Here is a 15,914-nt window from a genome sequence, read left to right as displayed (position 1 = left end):
GTGTATCCATTGATATCTTTGATTAGTTTCGTTCATGCTAGACATGAACAGATTTGTGTATTTAAAGACCGTGTAACGATCCCTCTCTGGATAGTTAATGCTTGGCGACGGGGAACGATACTTCTCTTCCTGTCTTCTTCCTCCTTTGTCTTACGATAGCTCTAGGCCTCTGCCTAGGTTACCGATAGTACAAGACCCTTGTCTTCTACCGGGAACGCCTATCGTAAGCTTTCTCTAACTCTTCTTCGTAAAGCGCCTTCCTTGGCGTAACGATAACATTGCAATAAAGATAAAGATCGTAAAGGTGTTTTATATTCATTAAAGTAATAAGTAGGAAAAGTACTTAGAACAAAGCGTGAAGAGCCTATCTTCCTCGGCCGCATCGGCCTCCTTATATAGTGTTCTTCCCGCCTTTAGTCATGAGACCTAAAGTGGTCACATGTGCGAAACTAAATCATAACAAACTAGTCATATGACCAAAGTGATCACATGCTCAAAACCCATGACCTCATAGCGAGGTCATGTGCGAAACTCATAAACCAATCATAACGCAATAAACAAGTCATATGACTCGACTGAGTCATATGCACGAAACCCATGACATCATAATGAGCTCATGTGTGAAACATAAATCATATGCGCAAGGCTTGCCCGTAAGGCATACTCGTAAGGCATACTCGTCAGGCGCATGTCCCATGACTCATACTTGAGCCATGTGCGAAAGCATCACAAATCCCACACATAACTAATCATACAACCCGAATAGGTTATATGCATGAAACAATAACATACCTGTGACTCATAACCATGTGTCACGTGAAAACCCTTTCCTCACTAAGCCACGTTCGTGACATTAGCTCCCCTCCTCCTAAGCCTGAGTCCCATCAGGCTTTTTCTCCCAGTTTCAATAGTTCCCGTCCTGCCAAGTGCATTGTCCTTCTCAGCTTGTGGAACTTTTCGTCTGCCGTCCTCCATCTGACCCTTACCGATTCCAGAGTCAGATTCGCCATCTCAATCGTTTGCCTCTGCTTGTCGTTCAGCTGTTTAAGCTCCGCGATCGTTTTGTCGTTTGCCGAAATTGTGGCCTCGGCTTGGCCCAGTTGTTCTCGGAGTCCCCGGATCTGCCTGTATAGGCTCCTGACATCCGGTTCCGTGTCTGCCGAGGAGTTTTGGGCCCCTCCCTCCTTGGACCGCGTCCTCGCGGCCCATGCCTTTCTGGCATCTTCTCCTTACTCACTCTTTTCGGCTTCCATCTTTCTGCGGGTAAAATCCCGCAGATATTTTTTGTGCCCTGTGCATCCTGCACCCATTTCTGAAGCATTGTTGCCAATGCTTTAGAACGTGGTCCGGGCGTAGGCCACGCTTCCGACATTTCCTCGGGAACCATCCCGAGCCTTCTTTGTCGCCAAAGTGTGTTTGGCAACCGTCATCGTAGCATACTGTCCAAGACATGGCGTTATGCTGTGCTTGTTTTTCCCTTTCCTTGAGTTCTTCGTCGGTTGACCCCATGAATGAGTATTCGGGGCTGGTGGGTGTGGTTTGGCGGGGGCTATCGCCCCAGCCCTCGTGTTGCTGCAATGGCGCGGGAGTCTTTCCCTCGCTTTTGTCTTTGTTGAACGTGATCGCCACTTGGGCCGGGCTTGCCTGGGTATCGCTGGTGGAAGGTTGAGATGACATCTTGTGCGTTTTCGAAGTTGTGTGCGAAGTACCAAGTTTTATCGTGTTCAGGAGAATATCCTATCCACTTGGCTTGGTATTGGAGGTGACCGTGGAAGAAGCGGGAATTGACTATTTCGTCGAGCTCGTATTCTGGTTCTCCGTCGAGTTCGATTGGAGGGGGAGGAATAACTATTTGTGAGGGAAATTTATTGTCGTTGTGTAATTCGAGGAGTGAGATGTGGAATGTATTATGTATTCGCATTGAGGGGGGAAGGTCAAGTTTATAAGCTCGACTGCCCACTTTTTCCAATATCCTGAAGGGTCTAATTTTCTTCTAGTCCAGTTTCTTTGATGGTCGTGTTGTATGGATATTGCGTGGTATTAGCCATACCATGTTTCCTGGTTGTATGTTTGGATTCGGTCTTCGATGCTTATTGTATTGTTCTTTTTGCCATTGTTGGGCTTGACTCATTTCGTATTGTAAGGTTTCGTGTAGTTTTCCCATATCCGCTTTCTCCGGTATCACATCATTAATTGTATGATATGTAGTCTGACTTTGTGGATGTTGTCCGTAATTCGCCAAGAAGGGTGTCGTGCCAATTATTTCTTGCTTTCCATTGTTGTATGCGAATTCGGCCATCGATAACAGCTTGTACCAATCATCTTGCTGATAGTTGACATAGGCCCTTAAATATTGTTCGAGTATCGCATTTACCCGTTCTGTTTGTCCATCTGTTTGTGGGTGGAACGCTGTGCTCATTCTGTTTTGTATTCCCATTTCTCCGGTTACTTTCTTCCATAGTCCCGATGTGAATAGTGTTCCTTGATCGGTAATGATATTCTTTGGGAGGCCGTGAAGTCGAAAGACCTCTCGGAAGAATATTTGTATAAAATCCCTCGTGTTGATGTCTTTTCTAACCGGAATGAAATGACTCATTTTGGTCAGGCGATCCACCACAACCAGGATGCTATCGCAATTTTCCGATGTTGGTAGGTCCGTGATGAAATCCATAGTAATTGTTTCCCATGGTTGTTCGGGGACTTCGTTTGATTTTAGTAATCCATATGGTGCGTGTTTAGCCGTTTTCGTTCTTTGGCATATGTCGTAGTTTTTGACATATCGTTTGACATCTTCGCGCAGTCCTGGCCAATAGAATGATCTCGTGATGAATTCCGTGGTTTTAGCCATTCCTCCGTGTCCTGCCGTTCGGATATCATGGTGTTGTCGTATGATGTCTGTCCTTATCTCCTCTTCTTCTGGGATCCATTGTTTTCCATCGTACCACATATTTCCGTCCTTCCATTGGCATAACCCCAGTGCAATTCCTTTCATCTCCTTTTTTCTTTCTTCCAAGGCTTCTCTTATTACCTGGATTGTTTTATCTTTCTCCTTTGCATCCTCAATTCCTCTTTCCTCCTTTGATGTGAATTGGATAACCTCCATGGCCTCGAAGTACGTTTTTGGTAATAGGGTCCGTGTTTTCTGTTTGATCCTTTCATCTTCTTTCGTTTGTGGTTAGTCGCTTGCAATCCTTGTAAGAGCATCTGGCTTTCCGCTTTCATTTCCTGGTCAGTATTCGATTTTGAAGTTGTATTTGCTAAGGTGCTCCATCCATCTTATCTGGCGGTCATTCAATTCTTTCGTGGTCATGAACGGGACCAGGTTCTTGTGGTTGGTTAGAACTCGGACTGGATGGTCATTGTTTGAAACGTATCTCCTCCATTCTTTTAATGCTTGGACTATTACTAATAGTTCTTTGTTTGCAACATCGTAGTTGCACTCTGCAGGGGTCATTGTCTTGGATCGGTAAGACACTGGCCTCCATTTTCCATCATCGCACTGTTGCGATAGTATGCCTGAGTATACATATTTTGAGGCATCCGTTTCGATCATTGTCTTTCGGTTTGGGTCGAAATGAACCAGTATGGGTGCTGATGTTAGATGCGTTTGTATTGCATCATATGGTTTTTGTTCGTTTTCTCCCCATTCCCATTTCTTGTCTTTCTTCATAAGGTTATAGAGTGGTTTTGCAAGCCTGCTAAATCCCTCTATAAACCTTCGATAAAAGTTGTAGAATCCCATAAAGCACTGAACATCTGTCTTGTTGTTTGATTTGGCCCAGTCCCAAATGGCTGCTGTTTTAACTGGGTCGACCTTGACCCCACTTCGATTGATGATAAATCCAAGGTATTCTGTTTCTTCCTTATGGAATTCGCATTTTGTTGGTTTGATCTTCATTCCTGATCCTTGTATTGCCGCCATGATGTTGCTGATATCTTTTTGGTGTTGTTGTATGTTTTCCGAATATATGAGTACATCATCCAGGTATACGATGCAACATATATCAAGGTACTTATTAAGTACCCTGTTGATCCATCTCTGGAATGAAGCCGGTGCGTTGGTTAGCCTAAAAGGCATAACCAAGTATTCAAACATTCCGTATCTGGAGGCGAATGTAGTCTTCCATTCGTCTCCTGCCTTGATGCGTATATTGTGGTATGCGTCTTTGATGTCGAGTTTGGTGAAATATTTTGCTAATCGTAGTCTGTCCAGTGCTTCCCCAATCAAGGGCAGTGGATATCGGTCTTTCTTGGTAACTGAATTGAGGGCCCTGTAGTCCACACAGAGTCTCATTTTTCCGTCTTTCTTTTTGACGAATAGTATTGGAGATCCTCCTGACATGAAAGAGTCTTGGATCCATCCTCTCTTTAGGTTTTGCTCGATATACTTCCTAAGTTCTTCGAGCTCTGCTTCCCCTAGGGGGTATAACTTCTTATAGGGAATTTCTTTTGTTTTTCCTGTTTTTTCGTCTTTGTCCAATTGAATTTCGTGGTCGATTCCTGGTCTTCGAGGTGGTAGCTCCATAGCTTCCTCTTCTTGGAATAGATTTGTGAATTGGTGATATTCTTTTGGAACTAATTCTCTCCATCCCTTTTTGCTTTGGTATTTCTTGTCCTGGATTGCTAGTTCTGTGCTGATGTTCATTTTTGCTAGAACTGCTTTCTCGTCTTTGTATGTCCATTTGAGAATTCCTGTTGTGTCTCCTCTTCGATAATATCGTCCAAAGACTTGTACTGTGATCTCTTTGATCTCAATTCTTTTTGTTGTATCGAGCTGGTTTTGGTCCGTACTTCCAAATCCCTTGTTTCCTCTCATAGTTTCTTCCAGTTGATCTACTTCATGCAGATCCTCTTTGTTGATTTTTTCGATTATCAACTTTGCGATTCGATCGCCTTTCTGGAATTGGTAGTCCTCTTGAGCTAGGTTGGCCAGGACCACTTTGATTTCACCGGTATAGTCGACGTCGATCACTCCTGCCATGGTCATGAGTTGGTGTTTGACTGCTAGACCACTGCGGGGTGCTATTCGTCCATAGGTGCCTTCTGGGAGTCCAATGGCTATTCCCGTTGCTATTGTTGCCTGCCCGTTGGCTGGTATCTTGATTCCTTCATTGGCATATAGGTCGTGTCCTGCTGCCCCTTTGGAACCCTTGGTAGGCACTTTTGCCTCTTGGTCCAGTCTTTGTATCTGGACCCTTTTGTCTTGTCGCATCTCGGCAAACTTTGCATGCAAAGTTTCTTCTTCCACTTCTCGTATTGGTGTGGAGTAGACTACAGGTGAACTGTTGAGACATTGTGTCGCACATAGTTCACCTGTAAATGTTATCTTGTTCTCGTTCCAATCGATCGTTGGATTATGCTTCTGTAACCATGGCATCCCTTGGACTATCTCATGGTTCTTTAGATCTGCCACTTGAAAGGTTGCCGTTTCCCTATGGCTGTCAATGTCCATAGGTACTGTCGCCGTATGGGTTATAGGACCCATAGCACTTGGCTTTCTATCCGCTAGGTAGACTTGTCTTACTTTCTTCGCTTGTTTGGTGTGGAGGCCGTATTTGTCGCATATTTCTTTGTCGATGAAGTCTTCAGTGGCTCCCGAGTCGAGCATTGCATATATTGTTGTTTCTTCTCTTTCTCTGTTGTATATCTTCGTTTTGATCATCACATGATCTCCATCTCCTTCTCCTCTTTGCGTGTGTAGTGCCGTGTAGTAGTTCGCTAATTTGATGGGTTTTCCAGGTCCACATCTTGGGTCTCCCAGACCACCGTTTACTGGGGACCCTCTTCGTTTTCCGCCGGTGAATCCTCTGCTATCATTTCGCGGATGTTGCTTCTTTTCTGATTTTCGAAACGATTATTTCCAGTAGCTCTGTTTCCCTGGTATCCGTTGTCCAGTCGGCTTCTGCATTCTCGTATCTGATGCCCTGCTTTTCCACACCTTAGGCATAGTTTCCCATTCATTCTTCTGGCGTATTCTTCCTTAGACAGATTCAGAGCAGGCCCTACTCTTGATTTGTCCAATTCTATTGGTTTGCCTGGTGGTAATGCGCGACTTTCTCCTCGAGGTGCTTGCCGTTTGAAGGTCCCGTCCACATTCCTGGATGATTGGACCACCCTATGTGCTATAGTATTTTCCGAGTTGCTCCGAACCATGTTTAATTTGCTTTCTTTGTCGATTGCCCATCTTGCAAATCGTTCGGCTGTCGTATAGCGCAGGTCAGAGATTCCCCATGCCTCTCAGAGTCTCTCGCTGCAGTTTCTCAAGAGGATGATGTAGAGAGTTGCGTCATCAAACTCGGCCTTGTATTCCAACAGTCGACATTCGTTCCAGTATGCTGAGAACGTTTATTTCCTTGTTGGAGTTTTTCTAGCTTTCGTCTTGCTGTTTCTTTGGCATTGGGGTCTCCAAATTGTTCAAAGAGTGTCGCCTTGAACTCTTCGTACGTAACCCATTCCCTCTGTTTTCTTCCATCTTGGAAGAGCATGATCTATTGTCCCGCGAGTCCTTTGAGTAGAGATTCTACATATGGAATCTTAATTTCATCATGGTGATCTCCGTATCCCTTAACTGCAAAGTATCCCTTGCATTGCGCTAAGAATATTCGTAGCTTATCTTCGGCTCCTTCGTATGTGTCGGGCTTCTTTGCTTTTGGTCGTTGGACATTTCCTTGCCCTGTATTTCACGTGGCTGCACGAAATGCCTGAAACTGATTTTCAGTCATTCCAAGTATGCTGGTTCCTGGTGCCGGAGCGGCTGGGGCTGGCGGCCCAGGTACAGCGGATCCCGACATTCTCTCGGGTCGTGGCGTTCCAGCAGGAGAGCTATCGACTGGTGATCCTTTCTTTGGGGTTACTGGGCTTGCTGCTCTCGAGGGTTCTGCTGAGATGTGATCTAGGGCGTCGCTGAATCCTCCTAGATTAAGATTTTGATCGTCGATGTCAATATCTCCTTCCCGATCTGGGTTGAAGGATGCCGTCTTGTATCGTTTGGCGTCGCACTAGGTGACGCTTTGTAATGTAATAATCCCTCTCTGGATAGTTAATACTTGGCGATGGGGAACGATACTTCTCTTCCTGTCTTCTTCTTCCTTTGTCTTACGATAGCTCTAGGCCTCTGCCTACGTTACCGATAGTACAAGATCCTTGTCTTCTACTGGGAATGCCTATCGTAAGCTTTCTCTAACTCTTCTTCGTAAAGCGCCTTCCTTGGCGTAACGATAACGTTGCAATAAAGATAAAGATCGTAAAGGTGTTTTATATTCGTTAAAGTAATAAGTAGGAAAAGTACTTAGAACAAAGCGTGAAGAACCTATCTTCCTCGGCCACATCGACCTCCTTATATAGTGTTCTTCCCGCCTTTAGTCATGTGACCTAAAGTGGTCACATGTGCGAAACTAAATCATAACAAACTAGTCATATGACCAAAGTGATCACATGCTCAAAACCCATGACCTCATAGCGAGGTCATGTGCGAAACTCATAAACCAATCATAACGCAATAAACAAGTCATATGACTCGACTGAGTCATATGCACGAAACCCATGACATCATAATGAGCTCATGTGTGAAACATAAATCATATGCGCAAGGCTTGCCCGTAAGGCATACTCGTAAGGCATACTCGTCAGGCGCATGTCCCATGACTCATACTTGAGCCATGTGCGAAAGCATCACAAATCCCACACATAACTAATCATACAACCCGAATAGGTTATATGCATGAAACAATAACATACCTGTGACTCATAACCATGTGTCACGTGAAAACCCTTTCCTCACTAAGCCACGTTCGTGACAGACCGCCTGATTTCACGATGGAAAAGGCAGACTTTGACAGACAGTATTTCAATATACTTGGTTGAACGGTTACTCTTTTGTTCCTCAGTACACTCTTGAAGCCTTCTTTAGTTCTCAGTTCTCGCCTCCTCTCTGGAAGAGCAGGCCACCTGCTGACTATCGTATCTATTACCAATAACGTGATTAGCACTTTGTGAACATGTTACAAATACTCTCTTTACTGCGCTTTCTCTGGAGTCCAATGTCACCTCTTGTACGAGATTCTGGATTGTGGCTGCAGGCTCTTTTAGAACAGCTTGTTCTAAGTGCCTCAGGCCATGGTTATCCAATTTTCTCCTCCAGCCGGGTTTGGGAAGGTTATGGTAGGTACCATGCTTGAGAAAGCAGGTAACGCTGTTGCGAATAGTGCTTTTTTTTTCTCCTGTTTCATGGATAATCTCTTTCCAGGACTTCTGTTGTATCTGTAAACTAATAATATGGAATCTATCATCCAGACTGAGGTACTTTTTAGGAGGACGTGCTTGTGGCATGGTAGGTTATGGCCTTGGGTGTTGTTGCGATCATGATTAATTTCATGATAATTTGCAAGGAGGTGCCAAGACCTTCCACCCGCTAGTTGTACATACTCCTAGCCTGCGTAAATTGTCTTCGTCAATACCGTACACAGATTTCAGTCATCAGCAACAGGAAAACAATAACATTTTCGGAGCCTCTCGCATGGCAGGCCATCGTTTAACTGGTCTAGGCATTATTTATTATAATATTATTATACACAAACTCCAGAAGCACTTTTGAGAAAACCCCCTTCCGAATGCTTAGTAAATGACGTGACTTATCATCTACTGGTACTATATGACGGTATGATTCTCGTATGTATTATCGGGTGTCAAAAATACGGCGCGTATCTACTAAAGCAAATAGAGTTAGTGGTGATGATAGATAAGTCCTACAAAACCTATGATAGTCTAATGAATAAGAGCGTATGTCGTAGTGCAAATAAGGGAAAGGGGATATCCTAATGGAGCGATATCCTTGGGAATCAACTTTTTCTAAAGAACAACCAAGCGAGACATGGGCCCACTATGGAATGCACACCATGGTTGTCGAGCTCTTTAGCTTTTCTATCATTCATTGGTGAGGTATATGATTCTACCATAAAAGAAAGAGACGGTTTTTATCATAGTAATATTATTATCATACAGCAAGTTACAGTAAGTAACTTAGGGAGCAGGCCGCAATAAAGCACGGCCATGCCCTAAGTAAACCTACCCGTGGTATAGTGCAGGCATCGTATTGTAAAACTATGATACCGTGCTATTAATGCCGTGGGGGAGATCATTCTTACGCCATGGTCGGATAGCCCAGTGAACCATGGTAATCTCCTATCATACTCATCGGTCGAGTATATCTTAGGCTCTATGTAGTATTCTGTGCTAGAGAAGTGCCGGTAGGGGTTATGTTACGATATAATATGATAATACCGGTACTGCGTGTTTCCCTTCGTTGCCCACAGAGCCACAAACTCCATCATTGACATTCCGACCGGCCTCAATGCTGTGTTCGAGTATCGTACTCGCAGAAACCTAACCAGCCGTACTCTCCATCCCGTTGTGATTCTCTGATCAGCCGCCGCTTTACCGCTTCGCGAACAGTTCCTAGCGGCAACCTCCAACCTCCACTCCGGTGCCCGCCAAGCATCTCGAACCCACTTTACCATAAGTTTCTTCACCGAACTTTTGACACCCGAGCAGCGTACTCTACAACCCAGCTACCTCCTCGCACAGGCAGGCAGATACACCCGCCATAACCAACTAGAACAGCAATAGTTACAATGCCGCCAAAGAAAGACGTCAAGAACGCTAAACCCTCCGTTCAGAAGGTGGTTCAGGACAAGGCAAGCCCCCGTTCCCCGATACCGTGGAAAGCGTCACGAAACTAAGACTCTCCACGTCTAGACATTCGGTCTCAAAAACGTACGTCGTCTTCAACTACCCACCCCAACATTTTTTATCCTTAGGCGGAATTGGAACCATCTCACGAAGAGCAGAAAAAAGGAGGAAAAGCCCAAAAACAGATAGCCCAGTTAGCCTCACAAGCATCCGCGTCCGGCACTCCTGAGCAGAAACGCAAAGAAGCAGAAAAAGCCCAGCGCGAAGCGGAGAAGAAAGCGGCCGAGGCAGCAAAGAAGGAAGTCGCCGAACTTTTCAAACCTGTACAAACCCAGAAGGTTCCCTTCGGTGTGGACCCCAAGAGTGTGCTGTGCGTCTACTACAAGAACGGCAACTGCGAGAAGGGTCGTAAATGCAAGTTCTCTCATGACCTGAGTATTGAGCGCAAGTCACAAAAGAAGAACCTTTATGAAGATTCCCGAGGGGAGGAGGCCGAGGATGAGAAGAAGAAGGAAGAGACGAGTGATAACTGGGATGAGGAGAAACTACGCAGTGTTGTTTTGAGTAAACATGGGAATCCGAAGACTACTACTGATAAGGTTTGCAAGCACTTTATTGAGGCAGTGGAAAACGGAAAGTATGGGTGGTTCTGGCAATGTAGGGGCCCTTGCTGATTCTTGTTGGTAAATTGATGTAACCGAGAGCTAATAGCTACAGGTCCAAATGGCGGTAATGATTGCAAATATAAACATTCGTTGCCTCCAGGCTTCGTCCTAAAGACGAAGGAGCAGAGGGCTGCGGAAAAAGCATTGATGGATAAGTCTCCTCTGGCGACACTTACGTTGGAAGACTTCTTAGAAGCTCGACGGTAGGGAACTGCCCCATTGCCTTTTCATGGTATAGTTCTTAAGGGTGCTGACAACGGTTAGGCATGAACTCACCGGTGCACTGACCCCTGTAACCGAAGAGACCTTCAAAAAATGGAAATCCGAACGCATGTCCAAGAAGGAAGCTGAGGAGGAAGCCCGAAGGGCAAAGGAAGCGACCGGAAGGGCACTATTCGAGAAGGGCGACTGGAGGAACGGCAGCGAAGACGAGGAATCCTCTGGCGAGGATGACGGCGCCTTCGACCTCAATGCACTGCGTCAAGAAACTCAAGCTCTCGAAGGCGAAGGCGATAGCAATCTGAAGCGCTATGGAAGTACCTGAATCACATAAATGCCATCTTTCCTTGTCGGATGCTCTGTAGATGGATGTTTCTTTTTTTTTTTTGTCCGGCATTGCGCCTGCGTTTAAAAGAAAATTTCCTTGTTCATGAGGCTGGGTGGGTGGGTTTGTTCTGCATTTACGAGGTGCCTTACCTTTCATTTTTTACTTTCTTTCATTTTTTCATTTTTGATTCCATGGCGGGGTTGGGGTGGTCTTGGAGGGGAAGTGAGGAGTTGTAGATGCCTGAAGAGGGGTTGATAAAAATAGGTCGCATTATTTTCTTTCCTCTTTCTGATAATACGATAATTCGCCCTATAAGTTACCTTACTAGCGGTAGACCTTGGAGAATACTCTAGGAGAGTCGCTAAAAGCCTACCACCTACATTCCGTCGAGTCATCCTACTTTTATGTTGGTGGAGGCTCCTGATACCTGTATGGGGACTGGCAAGTTGAACATGAATGACAACACAGATAATCGCCTTAAAATGCAAAAGGTCACACAGCTTTCAGTATATATATCATAAAGGAGTCACGGTGATTAAGACAGAATATGTGCATATTAATCGCCAATGCATTAACCCTACACTCTGAATTCAAGAACCCCCTCCCATTTTTTTTTTTGGCAATTGATGCCGATACCCCGTCGAGAAACTCCGCGGTGCAATCATTTCTTGTCCTCCGAGATCTCTTCGATACCCGAGGACGTCTCCGCTTCAGTAGCAGGAGCAGTGGCTTCAGTGGCTTCAGTAGCCTCGGTATCCTCAGACTTCTCGAGGGTACTATCTTCAAGCTCGGGCATATCGTCCTAGAAAGAATTAGTTCCACTCGTAGGGGTTCTCAAATCCGAGGAACTCACATCGCCGTTGTCATCGGCGCCACCGGAGGAATTCATCCCTTGGAGAGCACTCATATCCATGCCTTCCATACCTCCCATGCCTCCGAGCTTCGAAAAGTCGATGCCACCAAAACCGCCAGAATCGTCTCCACCGCCAAATTGAGCACCACCACCGGGCATATCAGAAAAACCCGATCCTTCATCCTCTTGCTCATCCTCATCGACCCACTAGCAACAGATGGGTTAGTTAGCATTGAGTCAGATATTATCTAGGAGATGAGACCAATCAACAAACCTTATCAAAATCGGTTCTAAGGTAATGTGCCTTCTTGGCTTCTTTCAAAAGTCTCGGCCAGAATTCTGTCTTAAATTCCTTCTTGCGAAGGACAAGGTCAACGCCTCGTGCACTCAAGTGTTGTTTCGAGTTTTCGACATCAATCTCTGCATAGAGCTCCAGATCCACACAGAAAGTTTTAACTTTGTTGCTTCCTTTGAAGTGGACCTTTGTTGGCTCAAGATCCAATTCAACCGAGTCTGGGGGGCAGTCTGGTGCTGTTATGGTAAGATAGATGATGTTTTTGGTGCCATCTTCCTCATGAGAACGCTGGGCCCAAAGAACTGCATCACGTCAGCACAAATCATCCGTGATATTAATCAGAGCTTTTTTCCAGCAGAGGAAGAAAGTGACTAGGCGTTCGAAAACAGCCCCGTTGGGGGTATGCATATTGCGATTGATTAGGAGACGCTCCCAAACTGGTTGTTCAGGGTGGGGGTTGTTCAAGTAAACGATCGGCGGGGAAAGCCGCAGCGGGGATGTGGGGAAGGCATACCTTCAGGAATAGTAGTTGGTAAAGACATGTTTGGTAGAGGTGGAAAGTTGAAGTGTGGATGATAGATTAGTTGAAGAGGGGAAGAGCAGTGAAGAGAGAAGATGAAGAGAGAAGAGATGAGTTGGCTCGTCACAAGAGACTGGTGGTGATTGTTTGTGGTAAGGGTAGGGTGGGTTGAGTTATGCGGAAAGTAACGTTCGTCTGCTGCTATCGAACCTTCTTGAAGGGTAACCTGGATGCGGCTGACTCTTATTGAGCGATGTCTTTGTTTTGTGAGTTTAATCTTTTCTTCTCTTTCTTTCTATTTCATTCGTTTTGGGCGAAGCTCAGGGAATTGAATCGAATGAAAATTCCCCCCACAACGAGGAGCTGGGGGTTAACCTTTTCCCCACCATCAATAACCGCCTGCCATCGGCTTAACTCTGTCCATCTCAACGTAATACATATTAAAATTACTGTTTTGGGCAATTAATTGAAGTCACTGAGTCGCGGGCCCAGTTATCCTTACTCCCAAACCTCGTCGAAGATGTCTCGGCAAACCGACCACCAACGCCAAATAATCAAGCTTCATCACTGCACAGCGCACAACCTCACCCCTCTCCCAAGAACTCTCAAACCATCCGGCGAGCAGTCATGGAATCACTCAAGGCAATCTTCTGGAAACCCGATCCAGCCGTCCAGGTAAGACCTCCCATCCACCCTCCTCGTAGCTTAGGAAGAGGCTCACGGGTGCAGCTACGGAAATGCAACGCCCTACTTCGCAAGAACGCTCGAGAGCTCGACAGACACATGCAAAGCCTCCGGCTCCTCGAAACGAAGACCAAGAAGATGATACTTGACACCTCAAATTCAAAATCCAATAGCAGCGCGCAACAAACACGTATCCTCGCGCGTGAGCTCGTCCGCATTCGACGGCAGTCCTCGAGATTAGCTACCTCCAAGGCTCAACTTCAGTCTGTAGGGATGCAAGTAAATGAGGCCTTCTCAGTGAGAAAGATTGAGGGTAGCATTAAAGCCTCCACGAGCGTTATGAAGGATGTAAATAGTCTTGTGAGGCTGCCCGAGTTGACCGGAACAATGAGGGAGTTGAGCATGGAGCTTGTCAGGGCTGGCATTATTGAGGAGATGGTTGCTGATTCGTTACCCGGCGATGCTCTTGAGGAGGATGACGAAGAGGTGGAGACCGAGGTGGGAAAGATCCTTGGAGAGATCATGGGTGGAAAGTTGGAACAAACAGGTGCCGTTCCCTCGCAACTCGAGAAGGGGGAGGAGGTCGAAGAGGGCTCCGAGATGGGTCTCGAGGATATGAGAGAGCGATTGGAAGCATTGAAGAGCTAAGGTTTTTTGTTTTTTGTTGCATTTTACGAAATAACTGTCATGATAGTTTGCACTGGTGCTTGGATTGCCCTGATTGATACTTGTTTGGGAGCTATTTCTCTTTTGTCTTTCTGGATTTCTAATTTTATGTTTACTGATGCCGGGATAACAAGTATCTGTACTGTATGGATTTTCTAGCTGTTTTGGGCGGCTTTCTGTGAAAATATAGATATATTTTGCCTTTGCTCACAATCCAACAAGTTCTGAAATACCAACTGAATGTGCTATGGTGTCTAGGTAATTCTATTCTAGCCAAGCTATGAATTCGCTTCCATTTCCAGATTTTGATTATTTACTTATTTGATTTAGCACATCTGATGAAGCGAAAACTAAAGTGAAAGACACGAAATCCGATATGACACTTATCAACCACCAATGCCGTAGCTATCTGGTAGTATAGGCCGGATAACGTATATGATACAAGTAGGTCTCAACAAGTATTTAGGTTCTCTTATATTTGTTGCCGGCAAAGATCGTGGTTCGTTCGAGCATGGCCTGATATTGCCACGGGGTTAGTTTGGGTTGTGCAGAGAATAATTGGATGGGTCCCCACATTTATCCAGGCGTCCTGGTCAACAATGTCACTGGACTCCTCAGGTTCCTCTGCGACTTCTCCAGATGGAGTGGGTTCCACAACTTCGACATGAGAACTGGTTTGAACCTCCCTGTCCAAGTTAAACTCAACAGCCTCTCTACCGGTATCGGATTTATCAGTCCCTTTGCCAGATGTCGGTTGGCTGTGGACATCCTTTTCCTGGATTGAAACGATGGTAGAGGTTCCGCTCTTGGACCCTAGCTCTTTGGGGGGGGTGTAGGGTTTTACTTGTACAGACGGCGGTGTCACTTGTGCTTTTTGGGGGTGGGAACCGGGGACAGATCCCACTTGGCTGCTCGGAGGAGATCCGTACTTGCCAAGATTTAAAAAATCCGTAAAAGTTAAACCGGCGTACTCAGGCTTGCGTTTTGCCATAATTTCTATAGAAATGTATTAGTCAGTAAGAAAGAAAGAGTACCTGATGGCCTGGATGATAGCTGCCATCGGACACCTCTGTCACTTCCTACCATTTTGCAATAGCATCTCAGCTTCTACTTCTGTCAATGCATTGTTGAAAGGGTTAGCCGCCTGCTGTGTTTGCTCTTTATTCTTTCTTCTACTCTTGAACGGTTGGGGGGGGGATAGGTGTTGGAATCGCATGCTAGTTTTGCTTACCTTGCATGGCAATAACTTTTTTGGCATACTCCTTGCGGATAACTAGTTCGTCCGGTACGTAGTCTCCTATCTAGATATGGAACCATCAACCTGAATATGACACTCCTTTTGGGGAAGGGGTTTTTTTCAGGGCATCACAGATGATGACCCAGGATGTGACCTATTACCTTGTCAAGTAGTCCTTCTGCCCACGCGACTAGAGTAAATTCATCAATTGGACAAATAACGTAGCTTAGTGAACTGCGGAACTCAAGAAGTTCATTGATTGAGTAACGGATGGTCGGACCGCCGGTAGATTGTTTCAAACTGGTAGACTCCATATTTGAGTTTGAGCACTGGAAACGCTTTGTATGAGTGATGTGGGCTGGTGGAGCGGAAGAGAAAGGGTGTTGGGAATTGCGGTGGAAAATGGAGGGGGGGTAGCTACGACCGATGAGAGGGAGAGATGTGGGGAGAGTATTGATGGCCGAAAGGGTACGAAGCGGGGGAAATGACAAGCCCCAGAGGCCTCCGGGGAATGCTAGGTGCGAGGGTGGATCGCGGAAGACGTAAGCAAACGGAAAAAAAAACCTATGATACGTGACGAGCTGCCACAAGGCAACGATTAAATCTATTTCCCCAATTTTCCCCTATTATCATATAGTACAGCATAAGATGTAGAATTCTGCATGGCCTCCTCCTAATGATATCAAGGTCTACTTTGTAGCTTTTCCGCTAGAATATGTACTAACTCCGATAGTTCTCGAAATTTTCAATTTTGTTTCGT

At 45.6% G+C, this 15,914-nt stretch overlaps 4 protein-coding genes; 2 read left to right on the top strand and 2 right to left on the bottom strand.

Moving 5' to 3' along the window:
* The first annotated feature begins 9,521 nt into the window (after positions 1 to 9,521).
* Positions 9,522 to 11,214, top strand: GSTUM_00005826001 (uncharacterized protein). XM_002837938.2 has 4 exons: positions 9,522 to 9,702; positions 9,841 to 10,344; positions 10,405 to 10,555; positions 10,617 to 11,214. Exons 1-4 carry the CDS (start codon positions 9,630 to 9,632, stop codon positions 10,894 to 10,896), a joined length of 1,008 nt encoding a protein of 335 aa, XP_002837984.1. The 5' UTR covers positions 9,522 to 9,629; the 3' UTR covers positions 10,897 to 11,214.
* Positions 11,215 to 11,434: 220 nt separating this feature from the next.
* On the bottom strand, positions 11,435 to 12,887 carry GSTUM_00005825001 (uncharacterized protein). XM_002837937.2 has 4 exons: positions 12,562 to 12,887; positions 12,027 to 12,349; positions 11,753 to 11,959; positions 11,435 to 11,701 (listed from the first exon to the last, which is right to left on the bottom strand). Exons 1-4 carry the CDS (start codon positions 12,587 to 12,589, stop codon positions 11,561 to 11,563), a joined length of 699 nt encoding a protein of 232 aa, XP_002837983.1. The 5' UTR covers positions 12,590 to 12,887; the 3' UTR covers positions 11,435 to 11,560.
* A 221-nt stretch (positions 12,888 to 13,108) lies between these two features.
* GSTUM_00005824001 (uncharacterized protein) lies at positions 13,109 to 14,147 on the top strand. XM_002837936.2 has 2 exons: positions 13,109 to 13,242; positions 13,297 to 14,147. Exons 1-2 carry the CDS (start codon positions 13,195 to 13,197, stop codon positions 13,897 to 13,899), a joined length of 651 nt encoding a protein of 216 aa, XP_002837982.1. The 5' UTR covers positions 13,109 to 13,194; the 3' UTR covers positions 13,900 to 14,147.
* A 58-nt stretch (positions 14,148 to 14,205) lies between these two features.
* Positions 14,206 to 15,610, bottom strand: GSTUM_00005823001 (uncharacterized protein). XM_002837935.2 has 6 exons: positions 15,579 to 15,610; positions 15,316 to 15,483; positions 15,149 to 15,218; positions 15,001 to 15,030; positions 14,492 to 14,913; positions 14,206 to 14,433 (listed from the first exon to the last, which is right to left on the bottom strand). The coding sequence occupies exons 2-6, from the start codon at positions 15,466 to 15,468 to the stop codon at positions 14,380 to 14,382; spliced, it is 729 nt and encodes a 242-aa protein (XP_002837981.1). The 5' UTR covers positions 15,469 to 15,483; positions 15,579 to 15,610; the 3' UTR covers positions 14,206 to 14,379.
* Positions 15,611 to 15,914: the final 304 nt, after the last annotated feature.

Source organism: Tuber melanosporum (genome assembly GCF_000151645.1).
Source record: "Tuber melanosporum whole genome shotgun sequence assembly, scaffold_21, strain Mel28".
Classification (NCBI taxonomy): domain Eukaryota; kingdom Fungi; phylum Ascomycota; class Pezizomycetes; order Pezizales; family Tuberaceae; genus Tuber; species Tuber melanosporum.
Note: the sequence above shows the minus strand (reverse complement) of the source record. Positions and strands in the feature narration are given on the sequence as shown.